At 45.2% G+C, this 25,514-nt stretch overlaps 2 protein-coding genes across 2 annotated transcripts in view; both read left to right on the top strand.

Moving 5' to 3' along the window:
* TCF15 (transcription factor 15 (basic helix-loop-helix)) overlaps nucleotides 1–13,349 on the top strand; it is a 24,847-nt gene extending 11,498 nt beyond the window's left edge. Inside the window, 1 exon segment of the mRNA XM_009282774.2 lies at nucleotides 13,299–13,349. Within this exon segment, the coding sequence (XP_009281049.1) occupies nucleotides 13,299–13,349 (51 nt within the window).
* Nucleotides 13,295–24,407, top strand: CSNK2A1 (casein kinase 2 alpha 1). Its single transcript, XM_009282744.1, has 12 exons — nucleotides 13,295–13,498; nucleotides 14,578–14,689; nucleotides 15,597–15,698; nucleotides 16,125–16,175; nucleotides 16,946–17,005; nucleotides 17,692–17,775; nucleotides 18,193–18,303; nucleotides 19,128–19,229; nucleotides 20,125–20,225; nucleotides 20,914–21,062; nucleotides 22,518–22,604; nucleotides 23,095–24,407. The coding sequence occupies exons 1-12, from the start codon at nucleotides 13,398–13,400 to the stop codon at nucleotides 23,208–23,210; spliced, it is 1,176 nt and encodes a 391-aa protein (XP_009281019.1). The 5' UTR covers nucleotides 13,295–13,397; the 3' UTR covers nucleotides 23,211–24,407.
* Nucleotides 24,408–25,514: the final 1,107 nt, after the last annotated feature.

Here is a 25,514-nt window from a genome sequence, read left to right on the forward strand (position 1 = left end):
GACCAGCTTTGGTGCCGCCCGCTGCCCCCGGCCACGCAGGAAGGGCAGGGCCCCACGGAAGGGTAGCGTTCCCCTCCCTCCGGCTCTCCGAGTTCGCACGTTCAGGCGGTGTAGGCGTTATTTACTTAAAAGGCTCTGTTTTGCCTTTTCCCCGCCCTGCCCGAAAAAGCAGGGGGCTGCGAGGTGTGCGGAGGGACAAGGAGAGGGCAGGGCCCCACGGAAGGGTAGCGTTCCCCTCCCTCCGGCTCTCCGAGTTCGCACGTTCAGGCGGTGTAGGCGTTATTTACTTAAAAGGCTCTGTTTTGCCTTTTCCCCGCCCTGCCCGAAAAAGCAGGGGGCTGCGAGGTGTGCGGAGGGACAAGGAGAGGCCTGTTTCTTCTTGCTCCCACCCCCAGCCGCGCAGGGACTCTGTTCTGGACCTTTCTGGGTGGAGGAAAAGGTGGTTTTCACGGATTTCCACACCAGTCGCTCTCCTCTTCTGAAAGCAGCGGTGGTCAGTCTCGCCCCTGCTATAATTTAGTTAAATGTGCCTTGGGGCAACGGGCTGTGTGGCTGTTGGTAAAATATGCTTTGTAAACGAAAGGGCAGATAAGATTATGAAACCCCATGCGTGTCGTTTGTCAGATTACTTTATTCTTTCTTGCTAAGGGCTTTGGGTACAACCAATAAAGTTTGGATTATGAACACTCAGTCATTGGTATATTTTCTGCTGACAGCAGTGGTTGATCTATGCAGAGACTCACGAGGGCATGTGCCTTGCTTCTGCAAGCTAAATTTATGGATCCTGAGCCTGTGTTGTTCAGTGGCGGGGGTCCTTCGCGCCTGTGCCGAGCCTCGGTACCTGTAAGAGAGGTCTGCAATGGCGCGGGGGGTTTGCACTGTTCAAACCTGCCACCGGGTTGGGGTCTTGGCGAGCTGCTCCTGCGCTGGCCGTTGATGCCAGGCTGTGAAACTGGGTGCCATGTGCGTCTTTTTGGAGGTGGCTGTGCCGTGTGCTCCACGTGTGCTCACCTGGCTCGCGCAAGCTTTGTCCTCGGCGTGCTCCGTAAACAGCTTGGGAAGAGCAGCTCTCTGTGTCTGAGGATCAGCACCCGTCGGGGGTGACTGGGGGCAACATCATCTTTTTAGAGAAAAGCACATGGAGACAGCAGCGTTTCTGCTTGGGGGCAGGTAGCAATTTAGTTTGCTCTTTGAACGTTCTCTCTTTTCAAGAACATTGTAGTTGCTCAAAATATTTGGGCTCAAACAGAGTTGGTGTTCACGCCATATTGCCAATCGACCTGGGTGTTGGATGTGACTCTGCCAGCGCGGATTCCTGGTGTAGCATAGGTAGGTGCGGAGAAGTCGCTCGTCCTGTACATTGTTCATGTCGGTGTGATGTAGAAAAGGGCGAAGCCTGTGCTAGGAGAGGGGAGACTGTGCTTGGGAAGACTTCGGGCAGGATTTGGGGAAAGTGTGAAGCTTGATCAGCTCTTTAATTAGTCCTAGAATTAGGACAAGGGTAATGTTCCAGTTCCTAACAGCACAATGCCGTGCCTGGGTAAAACCAACAGTGGTACGTCCTCTGTGGAGACACACACTGTGTCTATAACTGGAAAAAGAAAACTAGAGTAGGATGCGGCTCCCACCGGCAGAAGAGGGTCCGCTCCTGCGTACAGGGCAGTCTGCGCTCTGCCCTCATGAGAAAACCCGTCCGTGCCTTGGGGCTGGACGTCTGGCTCTTCGGATGCCTCCTGGCAGAGAAGGGTTTATTGTAAAGGTCCAGACCTTTGCCCGAGTATGAAGTATGTAGATCTTTGGTGGTAGGCAGTGATCCTTCGCTTTCATCTTGGCAATGGAGAGAGATTTCCTTTTTTTTCACCTTTCTCTGTTACCTGGTAATATAATTTCTGTGATTTACGCATTGTTAGTGAAACCTTGCTGTGTTCTGCTTCCCAGTGTGGGTGGTAGCAGAGAGTTCAGTGTACGTGTCCTGCAGCTCAGGCCAGGGAGCTTGCCGAGTCGGATGCTGCCCACGAGGAGTTGAAACGGGGTTGAGGAAGGTAACATCATCTCGGCCTTGGCTGTAGCAAAGGAGCTACTAATGTAGCTGAGTAGCCAGGTAAGGTGCTGTGGTAGGGATAAGCCACAGAGCATGGAAAAACGTGAGAGAATCGGATGCTGGAGGAGAAGGCAGATTCTTCCAAGTGGGAGATTCAGAACAGGTTCTCTGGGTTTGGCAGGACAGGTGGGTTCGTGGAGTGAGGGGAAATGGGTTCTGTTGGGAATATGGCTCTTTGGAAGAGAGATAGTAAAATCGGCAGTAGGTTCTTGCAAATGTGGAGGAAATTGGATCATGGAATGTTTCATGACATTAAGTGGAGTCTAGTTTTGTGCAGGGGCAGTTAATGGCACTTGTTTACTTGAAAAAAGCTGATGAAACGTGAGAATGAAGATGCAAACCTGTGAGCGGGGATTACTGGGGCAAGACTTGGTAAAATACTGTTTCCTGAAGGTGAGACACGGAAAGACTTTAGTATTTGAGATTTGGGGCATTTTCAAGTAGTTCAGGTTAGGTACATAGACATGAAATGGGTTCGTGGTAGGAATCTTGGGAAGACAAAAGGTGGTTATAGCTTTGTGGAGTTGTAGAGAAAGAAACTGTGTTTCTAATGTGATAAAAGGGACGGGGACGTAACTTTTCCCAATTTTATTAAATGGCGGGTGTCCTTATACCTTCTGCTTGAATTCTTCTGCATTTTCTCCTTACAGAACTAATTGTCTCTTTTTGTCTTTCCTTATGTCCTCTGAGGAATAAGGGAAAGGAAGACAGGAGAAGCAAATGGGTGACATTGTGGTGGTGTGATTAATTTCATGTCACATTTCTGAAGAGGCAGGGATTTAATTCTGGGTTACCAGACCTGTCACCTCCACTGTTCCTCCATTATTGAATTGCTTACATTAAGGTATCTGTTTTATAAGCTATCTGGGCGAGATTGATGCCATCTTAGATTTTATTGTCCCGCGAGGGTCTTGAGAGAATAAACTCCACAGATCTTAAGATCAGGAAGGACTGCTGTGGCTTAGTCTGACTACAAACATTATCTAGTTTTGGTTGCAAGACAACTCTTGGATAATTTTTCTGAGCTTGGATATCTCCTTCCAGGGGCTTCCAAGAGCTGACTTTCCTGGAATTTACAGAACCTAATTGGAGAAAAGGAATTCTCCTTTGGACCTAGAAAAACTGTTTTGAAGAGGAGACTGCAGCTTTCTGAACTGGCGTTAGTGCTCCTGCTGAAAGCAGAGTGTTTTACAAGCTGTTTTTTGGACGCCGTTTGCCATCAAGGTGCCAAACTTATCTGTCAGTAGCAAAGGTTGATAAGAAATGGGATTGTTGATGTCATAGGATCAATGGTTCACAGATATCTTCTGTTGCTCAGGCGTCAGCAATAGAGGAGCAGCAACATGAGCCTGACACAAGTCTTACCTGCTCTTTGTTCAGACTGTTCTGGACAGTTTTATTCAAACAAATGATTTTGTTATCCATTTCGTGCTGCTGCTTTGGGAAGCTGAAGAGCAGAAGGGAGACCTTGGAGTTCTTTGCGGACTCAAGACAATACCACCACAGACTCATATTTGGAAGGCTACAATTTCATTAATTTTAATTTTCCACAGAGTTTATTTCTGTCCTTCTTATGACCGATTTCTAATTTTTAAGGAATATTACCATTTGCAGGGAGGCACTTTCTAAAGCAGGCTGTCCAGCCGCTTAATCTAATGGCTGGATTATATTATGGCAATTTACTTGAAGTGAATGGTGAATAAAATGTGTACTAGATGGAAGTGGAAAATAATTTTGGGCCAAGGTGGGATTTGGCTGCAGGTTGCCAATTGGGTAGTTGTGTCTTTGAGTGTTAACAGCAGTCCTAGAAAAATGAAGTTATTCTGTCTGTTTTTGCAGAGAAGTAGGCCTCTGCCCTTGCACCTTCTGGAATAACCAAAGGGTAAGGTAGTCTTTTTCTTTTTTAATTAAGCTGAGGGTAGGGAGAGACCAGTGTGTTCTGCGGTGTTAACACAGAATTATGTGTGCCAGAACTTGCTTGCGCTGGGTGGGAGAGGTCTCGCCATGTTGTGAAGAAGTGCCCCCAAAGACCTCCTGCGTGTCCGGGGAGGTGAAATGGTGCCTCTCCCATCTTCTGGCCAAAGCCTTCGGAGAAGGCAGTTTCTCAGCGCATCTTTGCATACGTGTGCGTGAGTTGTCAGTAATCTTTATTTTTAGTGTTCTGAAAATGGATGAGCGTGGACGCGCACAACAAATTAATTTCTGGTACAGAAGAGCAAGAGCTCCTGCAATGTTCCTTCTCTTACAAGTTTTGTCGCAGATTCCTCTATCTGTTACCGGTGTGCTGTTATATTCCAGCCTTGCCTTCTGCAGATTAAGCAGCACTTTGATTGAACTCCAGAAGGAAAAGGAGGGCTTTTTGCTCACCGCGGAAGTTGTGCAGCATCCAGATTGGTGTCAACTCAGCTTACAAATTAAAAAGTTACAAGTTTCGGTATTTTAGAACATACGGCATCCAGGCATATGTCCAACGTATGCATCTTACCAGGCATATAAACGTATACTCGTCCTAAGCCGTGACTTAATGCTGTGCAGTGGCTTTACTGGGTGATTGCAAGGTGTGAAGAAAGATGCTGTGGTGATGGGCAAACTTGTCCTTGTATGTGGCCGACAGCGGTGTGGGTTTGTTTGGCATGGCGAGGGTGGGTTCAGCATTCGTGTCCCTGCTGGGTTACACTGCGTGATGAATGCTGTGGTCACCAGGCTTCAGTTAATCTCCAAAACATTGGTGTGAAACGTTAAAATCCTAGTCAATACGTTTACATCACCTGCAATGTCTGGGAGAGCTGCCTGTCTGGCTGTAGCTGTATAAACCCAGCACTCGGTGTGTTGTGTTAGGGTACCCAGTGCATAATAGATGCTGATTTCTGGAGTTTAATAGCTGTTTCTTTCCATTTGGTTTTTGGAACGGTTGTAGTTAGGTTCGTCTTGTGTTAATAATGATGAATTTTTAGAGAATTATGTTAGAACTTCTACTTTCTGGCAGGGGTTTGCACCGGGTGTCTCTTGCTGAGCCTTCTGGATGACAGCTGAACCGTGAAGATGGTTTGCAGTGCATTGCCTGCTCGATGGGAACAGCTGATCAGGGGGATTTCCTGAAGAAATAGTTACACACCATGTACGCTGGTTTATCCTTTGGCTCTGGTAACTGTTCCTGCCTCTAGGAATTGCATGATCAGATCAATTAAAAACGTGTAACTTTTACAGATGGTAGGTACAGTTCAGTTGTCGAGTTCTAGCTAAATCACTCTCTGTACATGAACCATAGAAGTCAAATCAGCTGAACGATTGGCCTGTCAGTACTCTGTGCGTACTAATTAATGAGGAAAACAACTGTGTCACTTAGCAGTAATTAGGAAGGTAGAACTTTCCAGAGGACGCTGCCAGTTGACCTGATGTCAGCTGTGAAGAGCCTGTAGCGGTGCTGAAACATTCCCATTCGTGAGCCTTCAGGAAGAGTTACCTGGTGTTGATGGGATCTCAGAAACAGTAGTTTGAAAATACTGTCCAAAGCTCCAGCAGTAGGAGCTTTGGCTGGTGTTGCTGGGATCTCAGAAACAGTAGTTTTGGTCATTGACTTCTTGGAAAATACTGTCCAAAGCTCCAGCAGTAGGAGCTTTGGTTTTAGTAACGCTCTTAGAAGAAAAAGAATCACTTCACGTTGAAGTCCTTGCAAGCGCTCTTGCTTTGGTTTTAGGTCAGACCTAAAGAGATGTGCCTCCAAAAAATCCCCACCGCCTTTCCTGCGCTCCCTGCTCAGCCTGAACTGTCGGGGCGGTGAGGAGATGCCAGCAGAAGAGTATTGTCACCGGTTTCTGTTTTGGAGTGTGTGTACTGACAGGTTAGCTTGGCAATTCCTGGTTACTTTTGTAGCCGTTTTTTTATTTGATTGTGTCAGGAGTCTTCAGCGCCGGCAGTAATGATAACCGCTGTGATTTGTGGGAGTCTGGGAATGCTGGCAGGAGAAGCCGCAGGCGTGGGAAAGCGGCAGAGCCTGCGCTCGGCTGCTGGTGCTTGGGTGTCTTGCTGGTGTCGCTGCCCACTGCGGCTACACGGCCTCATCCAAGACCAGTCTTGGCGTTTTTGTGTTAGGAAAAGCTTTCCCTTTGCTCTGTGTGCTGTGGACTAGCCTAGCTCAGAAAATATGAGGGAGAGTCCATGATTTTTGGGGAGAAGTGGGAAGAGAAGAGCTTTCAAAGTTGACTGTTCTGTACAAAATCCCTTAGCAGGTGGAGTGAGGAGCGTTCCCGTCACTGGCGGCTCCCTGCTGCTGGAGAAAATCACGGCTTTTCTGCCCCAAGCACGCGTGCTGTTGCCAACGCTGAAGTTTTGCAGAGGACAGTTGTCCACCTAGGCTGAGATGCTGGAGACCCGTAGAGGGTCTGTGTAAGCTCCGCTAAAATTTAGCTGTTACAGGTCTGAACAAAAATAAAGACTAACTGTGACAGAACTTCTGCTAGGAGAGCATGTGGGCACCAGTGATACTGCCAGGGCAACCTGGAGAGTGTCAGACGTGATAGATGCTGCTTTGTACATTTGTGAAGTGGGAGAGTTAAGTTTTCCCCAAGACTGTGGAGGTTATCGTAAAATACGGAGTTACGGTAAAGCCATTTCATGGTCGGTCCTGTGACTTCTGTATGGATTGCGATCCTCATTACAAGGGGTGACCTCTTCATTGGCAGGAGCTGCGAGGAATTCAGGGGAGGAATCGGTAAAGCTGGTGAAGGAAGAACCAGTCTCAATTTTAGGACATTGCTATTACAGAATTACTCCAAGATGTTTCTTCCAGTTTAACTAAACCTGTCAACTGTTTTCCCTAGTGACTGGTCATGTCTTATTTTGAATTAAATCACAACCGTTCCTGTTTCTTTTAAGAGAATGTTTGAGGTCGTTATATATGGTTGTTATATATTATGATTTGTTATTTTTCCACAGCAGGACACAACCAGCTATTTAAAAGAAATCTGGAAAATAATTTTGGTGGAAAAATGTAGTTAGAGCAGACTGTGCTGTTCCAAAAAAATACCAAGAGAAAAGTTTGATTTCAAACCTAAGCTTTTTTTTTTAACTCAATTAGATTTTAAAATCTGCTTTTCTATTGATGTTGTCCCTTTAGTAGGTAAATGGTCTTCAGGAAAGGATGTAAAATGTCAGTTTTGTTAATCAAGGCTCGTTTCTGTTTCAGCTATAAAATCATAGAAAAATATAGGTTGCAAGGGACTTCTGGAGGTCATCTGTTCCATACTCGTACTGCTGCAGTTCCAGCATCATGAAAATACGCAAATCAGATTTCTTTTGTGAGATAGAACATATTTTTTATAAAGTTGGTTACTATTATGTCTTCTTTTAAAGGTAAGCTGGGTTTTGATTAAAGTTGGCTGCCAGTAGGCTGTACTGTAGTAGTTAGGCATGTCTTTTCATTTCAGTGGTGTTTATCCAGATGTTCTCCAAACGCTGAAGAAGTGGGTGCTCCTTCCCTGGGAGGCTTACAGGCAAGGGATAAATGGGCTATGTGAAGGAAATCATATCAATTTTATCTGATAATTGTAATGCTTCCTCTCACTAATAAAGCACGTTATACACTCACGATTTCAGAGGTTGGGTTTGAGCCATTTACTACGAAAGGTAATGTTGCGCTTGCAGTTGTGGATAAAAAGAGAGGAACAACCTTTTGATTCCAGGCTACTTGCTGTAATTCTGCTCTTCTCAGCTGACAGAGGGCTTTTCTTTTTTCAAAATGAACTGGCTGCTCTCTGTCTCAGCCTGTTTACGGTCTTAGTCTGTCACAATCGCAGCTGGTAATGAGCTTACATGGGGAAAGTAGAAGTGAGAGGAAAGTGTCTAGACCCGTTTGACCAATCTGTGCATCTCGCTTTCTCCTTGAGAGGAAGATGAGGTTGTCTGGGATGGTCTATCTGGAATTGATAAAGTGATGGAAGTATTTTCTTGGCTCTTCGAGTTTGGCTTGGTGCAGTTTGGGGCCTTTCTTACTCCTTGGGGACTGCTCTCCGCTAACTGAATCTGAGTTCAGGTGGGTCATCAGTAATGATGTTTACGTGGTGTTGCACGTAGTTCACTGAGTTCATTCTGCTCTGTCTGGATGAACTTGGAGCTACCCCGCGATGTACTGCTCATGCTGAGGGCAAGTTGTGCTGTTAGCAGCAATCCACAGGGAGGCCAGCGTCAAGCGGTGCTCGTGTTCTTGGGTTCATTATTTATACTCCAAGCCAGATCCACAAAAGTCATCGCTTGGATAGCGCTCGCAGGTTCCTCGGGACACCAGTCTTCTGGGAAGCTCTTGGCTTCCAGCTCACTGGGAGTCTGTATGTGCGCTGCATCATGCTGGTGCAGCTTCTTCGGTTTAAGGTTCTGAGTAACTGTGTGCTTGAGAGAAGCTCCGTGCCAAAAACATTTCCACTTAAAAGGAGAAAAGAAAGATTCCAGTATCTCAGTTATTCTTGACTAAAATGAGAGAGGTGAATTTTACTAGAGGCTACATAGGTGTGTTTCTCAGAAACTAATTTGTTTAGATTTCTTAGCTGTGTTTTGTTGCTACTTGCTGTAAGTGGATACATCTGGAAGGACAGAGGGCGTAGGAAATTCCCATACTATTTGGGTATAGGTGCTGTAAGTACGGATACTTCACAAGAAACCAAGTCCTCCGTGGGGGCGGGGGTTGCCATTGGGATCAGAGTGCATTGTAAGGATGATAAAAAAATCCCTTTTTAAAAAGGAGGGGGGTTGTAACAGTGCTTTAAATTAAAAGGTTTTAAAAATAAAATTCAAAGTAAACATTGAGAAGCTTTTTACTGTTTTGTTGAACTTTAGGCACAAAAAGTCTAGCTTACCAAGCTGCTCTGACAATAGGTGACTGTTAGAATAATTCAGACTTTTTAGAACTGATCTCTTTTAATTACTAGACCTTCCAATTAAAAAAATTCCTATATGATGGCAGCACAATTGTTTCTGTCTCTTGACTGGGGCTCTGGGGCACTCCTGCGGAGTAATTATCAGTAGTACATGCAGTGCTGTATTTGGCTGTGTTCTTGTGGTGTTCAGTTTGGGTTTTTTGTACACGGGATGAACAGGGTCCTGTGGGGTGCTCTCGGTAAGGATGCTGTGTAAGAGATTAGCTAATTGGCAGTTTGCTAATACTTAAATGGAGTTTTTAAGGGCAGGCCTGGGTGGGAAAACCAGGCACTGAAATCTTTGCATGTTGCTTCTTTGGTATAGCTACCATGTGAGTGCTGTTTGGTAATGTCTTCCCAAGGGGCGTCACCACAAGTGCTAAAACAGAAGAGCTGTTTTCTGTCCTTGCGCAGGCGAGCCTTAGCATTGAACAGTGTGTGTCAGACGGTAACTGGAAGCTTTGTCTCCTTCTCTGTGATCTCTGGTATATTGCCTAAAAGCTCGTGGTTATGTTTCCCAGTTAAGCACTTCTCTACCAGAAAAATTAAAATTTTCAGCAATGCATTGTGTTTTTTGGAGATGCTCAAGACTATACTGGACATGGCAACCTGATCTAATTAGATCTACTTTGACTAGATTACTTTCAGCAGTCTCTCCCAATATAAATTATTCTATGATTCTGTCATTAATGCAGGAATTAATAAATGACGTGTCCTGTTTGGATTCTGACTGCAGAAACAGAACTCATCTTTTGTAACAAGCTCAGGACACTCATCTCATCTAGGTGTAATCGCTGCTCATACTGTAGATTTTCTGCCTTAAAACTGCAAGCTAAACTGACGTTTGCATGACCACACCTGTCCCCATGATTTGTCCCTTTTTGTGTCAGTCCCTTCTGTCAAAGAGCTTGGATCCACTGCAGAATTATCCCTCCCTAGGGGCAGTGAAAGCAAAATATATACAAATTCCTTAGCAGTTTTGAGCAGAGAGAGTGAGAAGCTTTCAGGCAGGGTAAGTTTGTATATGTGTGGAACTTTGTTTTAAAACCAAATTATCTGTGTAGACTCTCTCCTCTTCCTGTATAAAGAACAGTAGACAATAATACCTACCTTCATAAATAGGCATTGTGTGCCATTCTTAGAAGCTACAGTCCGATGATTTCCTGAAAAAGCCCTTCTCTGAGCAGTCTGTTACAGCATACAGCTTGTGCTAGGCTAGAGCTACGTGACAAAAAATAGCCACTGTGAAATTTGTTCTGTCTTTAGATAGTGTGATTGATTTTTCTTTTTTACTACTTTTTTCCTTGCTGAAACTGATCTTGCTGATAAGCTGGATGAGGTGCAGCAGTCACATGTTCTTTATTGATACAGCGCTGTGCTTAAAAATTAAGACTGCTAAGTCATCTTAGACATATATAGGTTCAGTTAATTCCCACACAAGGAGTACTGGGCAGAGGAAATTAGCTAGTGCGTGTCCTGCCAGAAGCACATGGAATGAGGAGAAGTAAAACCACAGTGATTAAACTTTGAAATCTAATAAATTTCACTGTACTAAAAGTGTTCTAGTAAACTTGCATGCTCTGTTCATGCCTGAATACATTTTTGGAATATACATCTAATTTCCAAGTGTCTGAGTCATGTCACATAAATGGTTTGAGGTCTCAGACAATTGCTGCCTAATCTTCCAAAAGTATATTTTGTTCGAGGACTAACATTTTGTCCAGGAATAGATTTTTTTTAATCTTTTTTTTTGTAATACTTCATATTCTTCCATTAGCTGAACACCTGGCTGAAGTGCCCTGTCCTTCCTTTACTGGGCTGAGGCCTCAGTCACACCTCTGTTGTGGACTTCGGAACAGTGCCGTGTCCCTTTTTAACCGTGGGGCTGGATTACCACAACCCCGTCTACCTGGAGCTGCCTTCAACACCGTTTGTGTGTCAGTAGGTCAAAAAATAACCCACGCTGCCAAGGTCCGTACCACCTGAGGAGGCTTAGTCCACGCCAGAAAGAGACCTCGCGTACGTTTCTGCCTCTGAATGCAGAACCAGCTGCTGGTCAAGTTGTGTCACGCGGTGAAAGACATCAGACCTGTGTCCCCCAGGTCCTCCACCATCTTCATAGCCAGTGGTCCTTGCTGTGGTCCTTGCAGCAGACTGAAGTACCGCAGACCTCGAATCAACGACAGGACACTGCCAATAGAGCAGGATTTTGCTTCTAGAATTTTCTTATGCTGTGACATATCCTGATAGCCTAACTGCTCTGCGCAGATTTCTAGGTCTTTCTGATTAATTTCTGATTAATGGGTCTGTTACTTCCTCCTGCAGTCTGGCAGTTGCCTGTTTTCTGTGGAGGGATAAGATTGGCATAGTACATTATATTCGTTTAGATTATAGCATTGCCCACTGACTGAGTGCCTTTCTATAAACAGGGCTGTATAGTCTGCCATATGCTATGCACCAAACAATACTTTCATGCTCCGATACAGCTTCCTTCCTTGTAAGTTATTTTGAAAGCTGACAAAGAGATTCTTGTACTTAAACGTTTAAAAATACGTCGGCTTTCACTCATGAAAGATTTGAGAGGTGCAGAGGCACTACTTTTATTTTAGGTAGGACAATATTGATATAAAACTGTAGTAAGTTACTGTTGTCTTAAATATTCAGAAATTAGAGTATTTGTCACTGACACAGTAACTTTCTTTTGAGTTATTTTGACTGGTCTCAATACTGATAAAACTTAACAGAAGTTTTGCAAAAATCACATTGTAAGAGGAAGAAGTGGGGGTGCTTACCAAATCTTTTGGACAAGCAGAATGCAAAGAAACATCTGTAGACCATTGCAGCAGAATTCTTCTTTCGTGTTTGGGTAAAGCATCATAATCTAACACAGATGCCGCTGTCTTTTGGACAGTCGGATTTAATGTCTTGACTATAGGAAGTTGTGACCAAAACTGGTGCCCCATCCCAGCAGAACTCTTCTGGCTGCCTCAGTTTGCCATGAAGTCTTCCGAGCATCCTCAAGCCATTTAATCCCTGAATGGTTCGTAACGACTGGCCTCTATGAGATCTTCCCGATGTCCTTTCTTGTCTCACTGCCAGTTGGGGATGTACTTTTCCTCACGATAGTCTAATTAGTGTGGATGTAGCTCATCACTATGAATGCCCTACATCTTCTGGAGAATACTGTTGTCTGTGCTAGGACCTAATGGCATTGTACAGCGTGGTGCTGCTTTTTTCCTTAAGTAAGCCCAGAGACGAGGCCCAGTGGCTGCCTGCTCTATAAGTCTTGCTCACTTTCAAGTGGGCAGTGGGTTAGATGTAGAAGGTATCTGTTGTGAGGTGGTGGGATGAGATGTCCGTGCAGGAGGGCATGAACAGAGTAGCAAAAGCCTTCTTCGGAGTGTGTGGAAATGGGAAAAATGTTGTACTATGAAAATCCCCAGAGTGATGTTCAGACTTCAGCAATCTTATCTTTGGATAACGTTTTGGTCCTGGTGTCTGCATTTCTCTGCTCTCCTCCAGCAGCCTGTTCCAGAGCTGACCAGCCTTGCTTTGTACATAAATGCTTCAGTTAGTACCTGCATTTTCCAGTGGACGGGAAGTGCAGAGTAGTGGTGGATCAGTTCAGGTTTTTTTTTCTTTCCACAGCATGAATCAGCGTAGCCACACAAACCTTTGTGTGTGAGCCCATGAAAGGCTTCAGTCCTTTTAAGAATTGCAAGTAAATCCCAAAGTTCTGATTTAAATGCAAATTGGTGTTTCTAGAAGTTGTAACTTCAGAAGGTGCTTAATTGAGGTTGCACAGGTGCCCTTGTCGGTCTGTCAGCTCTGTTTGCAGCATTGTTTATTAGTGCATTGCAAGAGGTGACAGTTGTGCAACCTCGAGTGAAGGAAGTGTTTTGGTTACATGGGATGGGACAAGACTTCTTCCTGGATGGGGGAGAGATTGCAGCCGATGGCTGTTGCTTTCACCCTGGAGCTGAAAGGAAGGAGTCTGTCTGCAGATGCAGAGCACGTTGCATTTCTTGCCTTTTGGAAAGTTATCTTCGCAGCCATAAGTTGGAAACTACATGCTGAAAGTTGCGGGGAGGGGTGTTACTTTTGCTAGTGGGGCCAAGTGATCCCATCCTGTGCGAGGGAGAGCAGACAAATTGTTTTCAAGCTCTGACAAATGATCCCAGGCCTGTGGCTGGGCTCCAGCCTCTCCTTCTCAGCAGCTTTTAATGATTAACTTAAATATTTTTATAGTATCTTGAGATTTTAACCTCTGGTTCATTTTCTCTCTGCAGGTGGAAGAATCTGAGGCCTTTATCCTCTGTCCAGCTTTGCAGTTCGGGTAGCCTCTGATTTCGGACATCTCATCATTTCCGCCTGCCAACCTGTCTGATATGTCGGGACCCGTGCCGAGCAGGGCCAGAGTTTACACGGATGTGAACACACACAGACCCCGGGAGTACTGGGACTATGAGTCGCATGTTGTTGAGTGGGGGTAAGTCTCTGGGCTGCCTGTGGATGTCCCTGGACTGGGATCGATCCCTGTAGCATCTGGCATGGGGAGTTCAGGCACCTGTGCTGCGTTAGGCTTTTTCATGCTCCTTGGCAGATGTCTAGCATGCATGGCAGTATTAGGATCACAGCTTTTCTTCGGAATTGCAGAAATGGCAGAATAACCTGTTGTGTGTCTGAAAGTGTTTCTTGTCAAATTTTTAAATCCCCGGCAGCGCAAGAACATTTTGCAGCTCCCTTAAGAGTTTGTTTTGAAGAATTTTTGCCAGGTAGTCAGGAAACTTGTCCTTTCAGAGGGCAGAAAATCTATCTGAAACAGTCTAACCAGCCCTGGGTGTGGGGCTGAAAAGAAGTGAAAAGACATCTGATGTTGCTTCTGACTTGCGTGAGTGAAGAGACTCGGCGGGCTTAAATAGGTGCATGCTATTTTGTGACTTGTTGCTCAGTGCTCTGTGAGTGACTGGAAAAGACATGTCTGCTGGTTTTTGAAGGAAGGAGGTGTCTAAATTTTGCTCATGACTAAACCGTTCAAGAATCAGACAGCGGTAATGCCAGCTTCATAGCTCTGAGTTCCTGCTTTTGTATAGCAGGGCCCAGACTAAGTTCTGCCCTCAGCTTTGTTGCGGTTCCTGGTTTCTGAAATGTACACCTTCTGAGCATAAGTGGTGTTTTGTGCCTAGTCTGTTTTTAAACAGGCTAGCGCTTAAATTTCTGGTCTTACTGGTTTTGTTGATTTTTAACAACATTATACTAGGAAAAATGTAGCTTCCAAATATATATAGACAGGTGGAAGGGATAGCTCGAGTTTGCTGATGCTGAAATGCATAGTTGGGCTTATGTTACCTACTGCAGAAGAAGTAAGTTCTGGATTGAATCTAACTTGGGCGAGTAGAAGCTCCCTGTTTCTCTCCTAATTCTTAATCATTGCATTCAGGAGATGTAAGACACTAGTTAATCCACCTGGTCTGGAAGGTGAGGCAGTGATTTAGTGTTAAGGAGCGGTTTGTAAATTGTGATGGGAATGACTGAGCTCTTTGGAACTCTAACTTTTTATCTCCACAGAAATCAAGATGACTACCAGCTAGTTCGAAAATTAGGCCGAGGCAAATACAGTGAAGTATTTGAAGCCATCAACATTACGAATAATGAAAAAGTAGTTGTTAAAATTCTCAAGGTGAGCTGGGGATTGGGCAAAAGATAAAATCTGTCTTGAGGTGATCAGGATGCCAGAAAGTGCAGCATTTGGTCTAAAACATTTGATGTTCTAAAACTGAAATCCTTAAAGCCTGGCTTTAAGTGTCATTCAGTGAAATAGGCCATCATTTTGAGCCTCCTAATAGAAGCCCTACACTCGGTTACTAAGTCAGATCTCTGCCTGTAAGGAATTAGCCTCTATCTTAAGGAAGTCCTGATGTGCAACACATTTTTACTTGGAGCTAAGCAACACTTCAACAGCTGACTAGAAAATTCTCACCTCCTCTAACTACCAGTGCCCTGGCATGCTGTCATGTGCATAGAGGCCTATGAGCTAATGGGATCATTGTCCTTTAAAGCCACTGATTAGATTTAGGGACTGCTAACCTTAAAATTTTCATTTCTGCTCTGCATGTTCCATTGCATATGTAATATCCTTCCAGACTGAGTAAGGGTCTCCTGGATGCTGGTTATTCCACAGCCTTGATTGGTGAAATACCTTCATTTAGTGGCCCCCAGGTAGCTCATGGACTTCTCATAGCTATACATTTACCACATGCCAGTTAAGAAGTTTTGGACTATCAGATCATGTTCAGACAGCTTTAAAAAAAAATATGCCATCTTCCTAACCCTCATTCACATGGAAGTAATGTTTGTAGCTGTCAGGGTTGTATGGTTAGAAGGGAGACTGCAGATATTTGAGCCCTTACTGGAATGACGCATAGTCAGGTAACAACAAAATCTAGCTGTTTGAACTTAACTTGCAAAGACTCCAATGTATTTTGCTGACTTGCAGTCACCTACCTTGGTCATCTGAATGTTGAGCTGTCTATTAGCCTCACTTAACTGGAGTGCTTTGTCTTACATTTTGGGTTTTTATTCTTCAGCCTGTTAAAAAGAAGAAAATCAAGCGTGAAATCAAGATCTTGGAGAACTTGCGAGGCGGTCCCAATATAATCACTCTTGCAGATATAGTAAAAGATCCTGTGGTGAGTATGGAAGGAACTTAAAGGGTACGCTGGGGTTATGGGTGAAGTTGCTGTGTTTGACTTCAGCTCTGATCTGGCTTTCTGTTTTCCCCTGCTCTTAAATCCTGCTTTTGAATTGCTTAATCAGATCAGCTCTTAATCTGATTAACTTCTTTTAGAGGGCCCTTCCCCCACAGGTCCCTTCAGCCCCTCACTCTGTAAGGATGAGATACCAGCGAACTGAGACAAGTTAATTCATTCTACAAACAGTGCTGCCAGGGGCTGCAGGCTTTGGCTGTGCTTTCTCTGTCTGAGGGGAATCATAAGTATGTCTGAGGCAGAGGGGTTTCTAGCAGTTTTAGGAGTAAAAGTGGTTTAATTCATTATCTTAAATGAAAACGTATTATCTCAACTTAACATGGCTGAACACTTTTCTCTCTGTTTTAGTCTCGGACACCCGCTTTGGTTTTTGAACATGTAAACAACACAGACTTTAAGGTACAGTGTGGGATGTGAACTTTTAATGTTTTCCATTTGAAAGCCACTTGTAATGTTTTTCTGGGGAAAGGCAAGTACGTACGGGGCAGGCAGGTTATTTAATCATGTCCTTCCCACATAGTAACTGTCTTTAAAGGTAAATACACTTGGTACAGAAGTTTGTAATTAGTCCTTTAGTACCATTTTGCCACAGAAGTTACAAGATCCAGAGAATCCAGATTCCAAGTGGTATTCTAACCTTCAGAGCAAATTAATCTGTCATCTTGTAGACCATCAGTGCCTGTCTTTTTGAAACATTTTGCTTTTACGTTCCATGTATATTATTTATTGGAATAATTTCAAATGTGGACAGCTGTTTCTGTGGCTTTCCATACTTTTGGAAAAAGGGATTTAAATGTTTCTTTGTCCCCTTCCCTACTGACCTGCCTCAGGAGAAGAATGGCTGTGCAATGCCATCTGGAATAGCTGCTTAATGTTGCAGAGCACCCTCGGGTCTTTTTGAGAGCCAGTCTGCAGGCACAATGCATTGTACTGGTGGTGGGCGAGTGCAGCCTGAGGGAGTTAGTGACAGGAACCAGAATGTACTGTCTGAGCAGAGCTGGAAGTAAATTGGGGGGGGATCAGAGTAACTTGGGAAACTTTTATTGTTCCTTCAAATGGGTTTGGAGAACCACAGCAGCAGAGAACAGGGCTGGGTTGTTCTGGATTGGCAGGGATGTGATATTTTTCTTGGGTGTTTAACACTGATACGATGTGTTTGTGTCCCACAGCAATTATACCAGACATTAACAGATTATGATATTCGATTCTACATGTATGAGATTTTGAAGGTAAGTTGGTGTTTTGCTGTTTTATCGGTTTATTTCTAGGATTTGCACTCAGCTAATCCCATAGGGATGGTTATCATGTCACCAATGGGGGGGAAGAGAAGAGAGAGCCTATGGAAGAATTGAGTAGAAAAATATGTATCAAGTCAGTATCAATTGTTCAGCTTTGTTTCTGCAAAAAATTCTAGTCTCTTTTTTTTTTTTTTTGAGGATAGCAGAGCCTTAGGGTACACTGAGATAACTTAAGATCCTAAATCAAAAGTACGTGTAGCCTCTGAAAACAGAAAACTGTAAGCTGTTACTGGCTGGTTTTGTGCCCTCATGTAATGCAAGTCAAATGTATTTGTCCGTTCTTCTGAAACAAATATTTTCTCCTCAGGCGTCTGGAGAAGGGGAGACTTGTTTGATCAATAGTGCTTAGTAACTCTGCTCTTAGGGTGAAATTCCATTTTTATGAGGAAGTACACGAGGTGAAGTCAAAACACTTCTGCTGCTGGGACCTCCCTTTGAGAGGGGGCTCTAGAGGTGTTTTCTGTGGTCTGCGAGTCTAGTCTGGGATATAACGCTGGACAGTAAAGTCTTGTTGTCTAGTTAGGCTTGGTGTATGTGGAAACACTTCTGGATATGATTGAACTTGAAAGAAAGGTTCTTGTGACTCCAGCATCTGTTTCTTTGTACGTCCCCTACAGGCTTTAGATTACTGCCATAGCATGGGAATCATGCACAGAGATGTCAAACCTCACAACGTCATGATTGACCACGAGCACAGAAAGGTAATAACGTGGGGCAGGCTGGAGGGCAGGGAGAGGTCCTACTTTTCTCTTGGCAAAACTAGGATCCCTTTTGGGTACTCCTGTGTAGTGGTACTAGCAGACATCTTCAAGGGTGGCTGCACTTCCATCATGTGGAGAAATGTAAAATGAAATTCTATACACTGCTTTTCTTAAGTTTTTATGGGTTACGTGTAACCCATAAATAGGGTTGGTAAGGAGAGGTATTTTATGTAGACCAGTTGGTGATTATGGGTGTGGGGAGAATATCTAAACAGATACTCTGATCACCTTCAAATTAATTGAAAATAGAAGACTTGTAAATGAAGCTTCAAACTAAACTCACCTGTAGTGTGGTTCAGCCAGTGGAGAACTGGAGCATCCCTTGAGCCTTTTTTCTTTGTTTTCTACCATTTCTAGCTTAGACTAATAGACTGGGGTTTGGCTGAATTCTATCACCCCGGCCAAGAGTACAATGTCAGAGTGGCTTCCAGATATTTCAAAGGACCTGAACTCCTTGTAGATTATCAGGTAAGAATTACCAGGATTTATCACTGACTTTTATATGGAAAGTCTGTGCCATTTCAAGGTAGCAAACCAGAAATTCAGATATCTAGAGACCTGAAGCTAAAGACAGTCCATTCTAAAATGTATCACAGAAAGCAGTGGCTATAAAGCCACTGAATTAAAGAAAATAATGACTAGTCTCAGGACCTGAGGAAGAGCTGCAGAACTATCGTCATGGATCTTGGAATACAAATGTTGAATATTTTTTTAGCAAGGCTGCTTTTGCAGTAAGGTACAGGAATGAAACAAAGTCCTTGTGGGAATAGCTAGCACTGCATGAACTTCTAAATTAAACTATAAAAACATCCCCATATCTGATGGCAGTTTGCATTATGGAAATGCTGTGGGCTGGAAATAGCTGTGTTACTGGTGACTTTCAGATCGTGCCGGTTCTGAATGAAGGCACTTCTTCATCTGCCCATGTACCTTGTGGAGTCCACTCCTTTTGCTGCTTGCGATGCTTCCCTTCTCAGCATGTGTTTGTCAGTGATTCATAACATTGAAATCTGCAGTGAAAATAGAAAAAGGCACTGGTCTTTAATGTCTTTATAGACAAGGATGGAAATAGGATACCTGCTGTTCCGCTAATTGCTGTATCCCAGTTTGAGTAACTGGAACACTGAGCTGAACAGTGATCTAGTGATGAAGAGGCATGAAGAAATTTCAGTCTGTTCCCGGTGTAATGTGGCCGCGTTTGTATCACTGGAGGGAGGGGGGACCCTGTTAGTATTGGGAGTCTGTTCTGCTTAATTCATTAGAAATTGAATTGTCCTTCTGGTTTTGTACAGATGTATGATTACAGTCTGGATATGTGGAGCTTGGGTTGCATGTTGGCTAGTATGATATTCCGAAAGGAGCCATTTTTCCATGGCCATGACAACTATGATCAGGTGAGAGCTGGTCATGTACAATCTCTGTTCTCTTAGCACAATGAAGGTTTCCTGCTTACACTTCTATCGAGAGATCCAAAGAAGAATTTAAACGTTTCTTTAATGGCTTCTTTGCTCACTTTGAAGCCACGTTCCTTTTCTCAAGTGTGCAAGATTAACCAGTTAAATAGAAATAGATTTATAGTGCTTTGTATTTATGAGCTCCTCAGCAGGTATCTGGAAAAAGTTATAACAATAGTTATATTAAGGCTGGTGTGTTCTGGTACCTAGATCCCTGAGGTTACGTTACGTGGAGAGCCCCTGCCACTATCCACCCTCCCTCCCCTCTGTATAGAAACTGTAAATCTATACAAACTGGTACAGTTTTGTATAGATGCTGAAATGTTTGATGTGTTGCCTTTAGGCCAAAATTTTTATGCTTTAACATGTGCTCTGCATCTGAACTAACGTACAGACATTCAAGAACAGTGACCTTCTGTTCTCAAACCTTCATTCTGGAGCCCTCGGGGTGGCGCTTCACCCTTCACGTGCAAGTTACAGAGTTTCTGCTTTTTTGACCAGTTACTCTTGCCTTCCCACCCTGTTGGTTTTGAATTATTTTCTTGCTACAACGGGAGCTAGTGTTGCAAGATCTCAAGTTTTAGTGATGTTAGGGTATGCAGCTCCCTCCTGGCTGCCTTGGGTTACTAAGTTCCGACTGTGAGCGGAGGCGTGTTCGTGATGCCTGTGGTTGTATGTGGCCAGGGAAGTCAGAGCCACGGGATGACGCTGTGGCTGCTGGTTCAGACCACTGAGACCAAGTTCAAGCTCCCAAGGGAACGTGCTGCTGTATCTTCACGCTGGCTCTGGCATTATCATACCCTCACAGTAGTGACTTATTTCTGTTTGTTCCCAGCTGGTGAGGATAGCCAAGGTGCTGGGAACAGAAGATCTGTATGACTACATTGACAAATACAACATTGAACTGGATCCACGTTTCAATGACATCTTGGGCAGGTGAGTCAAGGTCCAGAGTAGCTCATAAGCTCTTGGTAGACCCGGACAGCTACTGCTTTGTCGACAGACCTTGAAGTAAACAAAAACTTACGCTTATGGGAGAAATCGGAGCCAAGATTCTTGAGAACTGTCACTTTGTGCCTTTGATCCCTTTTGCCAGTGCTTCCCGTGGTCCTTTATCTGCAAATGGGCTTGAGGAAAGGTTTTTAAATGTCATCTAGGCAATGAATGAACTGCCGGAGCATGAAGGGCAAATGCTTTCTCCAGTGTTCTGGGGAAAAAAACAAAACGGTGTTTCTCAGAATTACAGTGCAGAAAATCAGGTGCTGCCTAAGATGGCATTTACATATTTTTTTCCCCTCATAGAGTTATTTTGTATGACCCATACCAAAACCACAAGGAACTAATGTTAGGGGCATAAGAGAAGAGCAGAAGCTGGGATTTTAGGCCTGTAAATCCATCCTGAACTTGAGTCCTCAAGCTGTCCAGGGCTGTGGCGGCTGTGCCACCGCGTGGAGACACGGTGTACTGCTGCTTCGTGCTCTGGTACGGCTCAGCCCCGTTCCTGCCACACCAAGCAGCGGCCCCTCTCGGAGACGGACATCTGTCGCAGTTCTTGCTCTTTAAAAAAGTGAATGTTGGCATTGATGTCCTCTGCCTAGCCTGATTTGGGTATCTTTTTCTGCAGACACTCCCGTAAGCGATGGGAGCGCTTTGTTCACAGTGAGAACCAACATCTGGTGAGTCCAGAAGCTCTGGATTTCTTAGACAAGCTGTTGCGATATGATCACCAGTCACGACTCACAGCGAGAGAAGCCATGGAACATCCCTACTTCTGTAAGTATCAGCTGCTGTCATCATCCGCTGCCCAAAGAGTTCTTCCTCTGCCTCTGGGAAATCTCCGTTCCAGTAGGTTGTGCAGATAGGAGCTAAGAACGGTAACATAATAAGCCTGGTCTTTGCGAATAATTGCGCTGGAGCTGAGGCTGCTTGTCTCTCCGGTGGATAAAGTAGGCCACTGCCACCTACACCAGCCGAGAAAACAACGTGCTGTATGCCCGTGCCAGGCCAGGGAATCGGCAGCACTGCGTTAAAGAAGCTTTGGTGCTAATTTCAGCAGGTGTCTGGGTACATGGATTCCTGTGTTTTTGATAAAACCAGATATCTGGTTTGTTGAGAAACGGACCCTTTTAACTCCTTTTGTTACTAAATGTGTACCTTAGTGAATGGTATATTCAGGTCTTGGTTTTGCAAGCAAAAATGTAACTTTCACTAGTAAATGTCTTTTAAACACTTGCTGTTTCTCACAAATCTTGATATTTAGGTTTTTTGAAACAGCTGTAACAATGCAAAATATGAGTATTTGCTCAGTTATTTTTTTTTTCTTGCTGCTGAACAGACTTGTGTAATTAACAGTCTAGATCTGTGTTATGCCTGTGGCAAATGTTCAGGTGAAATGTTTTGCAAGTATGAGCATTAGTAAAGCTGAAAGCTTTGAATGTGAGAGTTGGACAAACAGCTAAATCAACTTGTGTCCAAGTAGAGATACAGGTTGTATGTGCTATGCTGTGGCAAATGTTCAGGTGAAATGTTTTGCAAGTATGAGCATTAGTAAAGCTGAAAGCTTTGAATGTGAGAGTTGGACAAACAGCTAAATCAACTTGTGTCCAAGTAGAGATACAGGTTGTACTGGACTCAGCATGAGGAAGGGCAAAATTTGAAATTCCTTTGTCTGATGCAGTAGGCTTGGGAGGCAGGAAGGGGTTGTCTCTGTTCAGATGGTAGTGTTATTTACCCGCAGCTGAAAATAAAGAGTTAGCGAGTAAGTTGGGGACATCTTACATAAGACGACAAGCTCCGGTGACACTCATTACAACTCAGAGGCTGCTGTGGGATGTGTTTAGAGACATGACATATGATTGTAGTTTGTGATAATCTTTCTGCTTGCTACACCCATTTTCTGGGTTTGGCCTTATGCAATTATGCGGGTTGCTTAGCATAGAAAGGAGATCAACTTCACCTTCATTTCCTTCAGCTTTTGCCGTCAGGCAGTCCTGCTGAAATCCAAAGCGCATCATTTAGGCGGCTTTTCACTGATCGCAGTACCTTGGTACCTTCTTGGGTGCTTCCCGCTGGAGTTGGTGGAGACTTCTGTGTTCCGGTAGATGACGGTTGATACTATTTGACGTAGGCAGCTTGGCAGGACTGGCTGAGCACAGAGGTCGCGGGCAACCAGTGTGCTTCAGCTGCTGCCTGGCAGCACGGCATCTAAGGGTAGTGTGCTCTTCCTAGATCCCATCGTGAAAGACCAAGCTCGGATGGGCTCATCCAACATGCCAGGTGGCAGCACTCCTGTCAGCAGTGCGAGTATGATGTCAGGTCAGTTCTGCTCTTGACTCTTGGTGCATGGCACTTGAAAGCATTTATACGCGCTGTGTGGATGTGAAGATCCAGGAGGGTGAGTTCTGCAGGTGGGGCATTAGGTCATCTCCTGGGACCGATGACGAGGGCAAGGAGGGCTGCGAAGTGGGTGGGAGAGCGTGATAAATAAGGCCTCGCTGCAGCCTGACCTGCTTTTCTGGTCTCGTTTTAAAAAGTGCTTTGCAGTTGGATTTTTTTGGCAGCAGTTTGAAGGACAGTGATCCTGCCTGTCAGTGGCACTTGTACATATACAAACCTGCGCGCTTTTCAGAGGCTGCAGGGAACAGTGACAGATCTTTAATCTCAGCTTATTTTGGCAGCTCTGAAAATGTAACAAAGCGGCAGCAAACTGACCTGCAAAGATACCACTTCACTTAAGAAGCCGAGCTGTCCTGGGTAGCGATGCACTGGTTTCACTCTAATTCCTGCTTACCTGTCTCTCTTCCAGGGATTTCTTCAGTGCCAACACCTTCACCCCTTGGACCTCTAGCAGGCTCGCCCGTCATTTCTGCCACCACCACTCTGGGGATGCCCGTTCCAGCTGCTGCAGGCGCTCAGCAGTAGTGATGGGCTCTGTCTCCTGCTGCCTGAGCTGAGTCAGGTGGGGAAGAGGTTTCCCCCTCCACCTCTCCTCAGGACGCAGCTCGTGCCTGGCAGGGGAAGGGAGGGGATGAACGCTTTGGAGGCACCGTGTCTGAACTGTTGCTTGTGGATTTATAGTAGTTCAGTCATTATATACAAAATTATTATAGGCTGATTTTTCTTTTTTTACTTGAACTTTTCGTAACTCAGGGGATTCCCTGAAAATACCTACAGATGGAATATTTCTCGGACAGTTTTTTTTCCCCCCCAAAAAAAAGTACTCTTCATTTAAGAACAAAGATGAATCAACAGCATTTCCAAGCTCTTGCAACCTGCTGGAAGTCTCTTCTCTTCACGTTCCCACCGTTACTCCTCCACGAGCCTACACCTTGGGGGATTGTGCTGTTCTCCAGAGACTACCAAACCAAGTCTTCGTGAGGCAGGGGAGGGGGATTCTTAAAGTACCACTCACTTTTACCCCATGTCCTGCATATGACTCAGCCGGGGTACACTGAGGAGACAATTCCAGTATGGAGAGGTGGTATAAGCTTAAAAGAAGTAAGTGCAGATAATGTCTGAAACCCAAATTGGATTGAATCATGTCTCCTTAGGAGCCAGCCAGAATGCCAACTCACCCCCTTGCATGTAATTTTAGTCTTAAAAGATGAAGTTACTGATCCGATTGGAGTCCTTGCCGCCTCCTGAGAGAGGTGCTCCTGTAGAGTAAGCCGTACTCTAATCAGCCCCTTTCTCGTGGAGGGTTCTTCCCGCCATTGCTTGGCTTGGATCTCTGGAATTAGTTTGTTATTGGGTATATTGTTTTTAAATTGTTTATATAGGTTTCAAGCTGGTGGCTACTTAAAGCTGGAAAAATCAGACTGCGCCAAGTCCGATATCACATCTTCACCCACCATCCCCTCCCTCACGTGCCATGTGGTGAGAATACCAGTTACCTCACAGTCTTGTAAATATGCACTGAGAGGAAGGAGCGAGCAGACGTTAACTTAAACTGAAATGGTAGATCAGTAATTGTGGACAAATATTATCATTGACAACGGAGAAGCACCCTTGTTACAGCCCTGCTACCCCTTGCTGTGTATATATACTTTGTCCTTCATATGTGAAAGATCCAGTGTTGGAATTCTTTGGTGTAAATAAACATTTGGTTTTATTTATCGAGGTTAGATTTCAGTTCCCTGTGTAGAGGCCTCCCTGGGGCGGTGGTACACTTCGACACAGGAGTGACCGACAGCCCCGTCCGTACTGGGGAGGCCGTGTCCCCCTTCACACGCACCTTGCATGGTCAGCAGGGCGGAGGAGCCTTACACAAACGTCGCAAGCCAAAGTACCTCCTGGGAGAAGGACCTTTCGCCATAAAACCAAAAAACCCTCCTCTTCTGTCTCAGCCCTGACGGATGGGGAGCTGAGATGCTGAACCAATTCTTAGTTTTTTGCGTGGATTTCAGTGACTTGTTTTCGGTCACGTGAGGCTTGTGGTGCTCAGCCGGAGCGGCTGTAAGCACAGGAGCACCCGTCCCTCTCGGTGACCTCCTGTCCTAAAGCCGTCGCAGCAGTTGCTTGTCCTGGGCATTGAGTGCTCCTCCTGTTCCTCAGCAAGCGCTGAAGCCTCGGCCTTCGGCTCCTGCTTGTCCCCTGAGCGCCCGTCCCTCGTTTGTTCTTTGGGGGGGTGATGGCCACGTACTTCCATGTTACCTCAGTTACTTTTGCAAGGTAGGGTGGAGCACGTGGGCTGGGTTAAACCGACTGACGGGGAACGGGGCAGGAGGGCATGAAGCACGGCCCCTTTCCGTGAGGATCACTGGCAGGGGAGATGAGGTTTTTCACGTGCGCCGGGGTGGCTTTCTCCTCCGTGACTTCATCCAGTGGGAATATATTGTACTTAATCTTTTATATATCCTCGAATGACGTGAAAGTCGGACCGTGTTGACCATTTTCCTTGATGTGCTGTGACGTGAAAGCACCCGGTATGACAAAAATACAGCTTGCGGTTGTTTGCGCTAGGTTGTGAGCCACGCGGGACGTTCAACCCGGTTCTTCCCCGGTACCTCCGGGGAGGGAGGTTTGCGGACGGCGGCGGGTGCTTGCTGCTCCCTCCGAGCTTCCAGAGGGAGGGAAGAGGGGGGCTGCCAGCGCCCCAACGGTCCCCGACGCCCGTCAGCCCTTGCACAGGGAAGCACGAAGAAGCCCGTGCGCGGAGGGACGTTTCTGGATGCGGCGTGCGCCGGTCCCCCGGCGCGGCCGGTGTCTCGCTGCTCCCGCTGGGGG

This window comes from Aptenodytes forsteri, unplaced genomic scaffold (genome assembly GCF_000699145.1).
Source record: "Aptenodytes forsteri isolate BGI_AS27 unplaced genomic scaffold, ASM69914v1 Scaffold422, whole genome shotgun sequence".
Taxonomy (NCBI): Eukaryota; Metazoa; Chordata; class Aves; order Sphenisciformes; family Spheniscidae; genus Aptenodytes; species Aptenodytes forsteri.

Excerpts from the sequence above, each read along its gene's own strand:
- CSNK2A1 (XM_009282744.1), top strand. The coding sequence starts at position 13,398 with ATGTCGGGACCCGTGCCGAGCAGGGCCAGAGTTTACACGGATGTGAAC. Across the intron at positions 20,226-20,913 it reads TTCAATGACATCTTGGGCAG|ACACTCCCGTAAGCGATGGG; the intron begins GTGAGTCAAGGT and ends CTTTTTCTGCAG. Across the intron at positions 21,063-22,517 it reads CATGGAACATCCCTACTTCT|ATCCCATCGTGAAAGACCAA; the intron begins GTAAGTATCAGC and ends TGCTCTTCCTAG.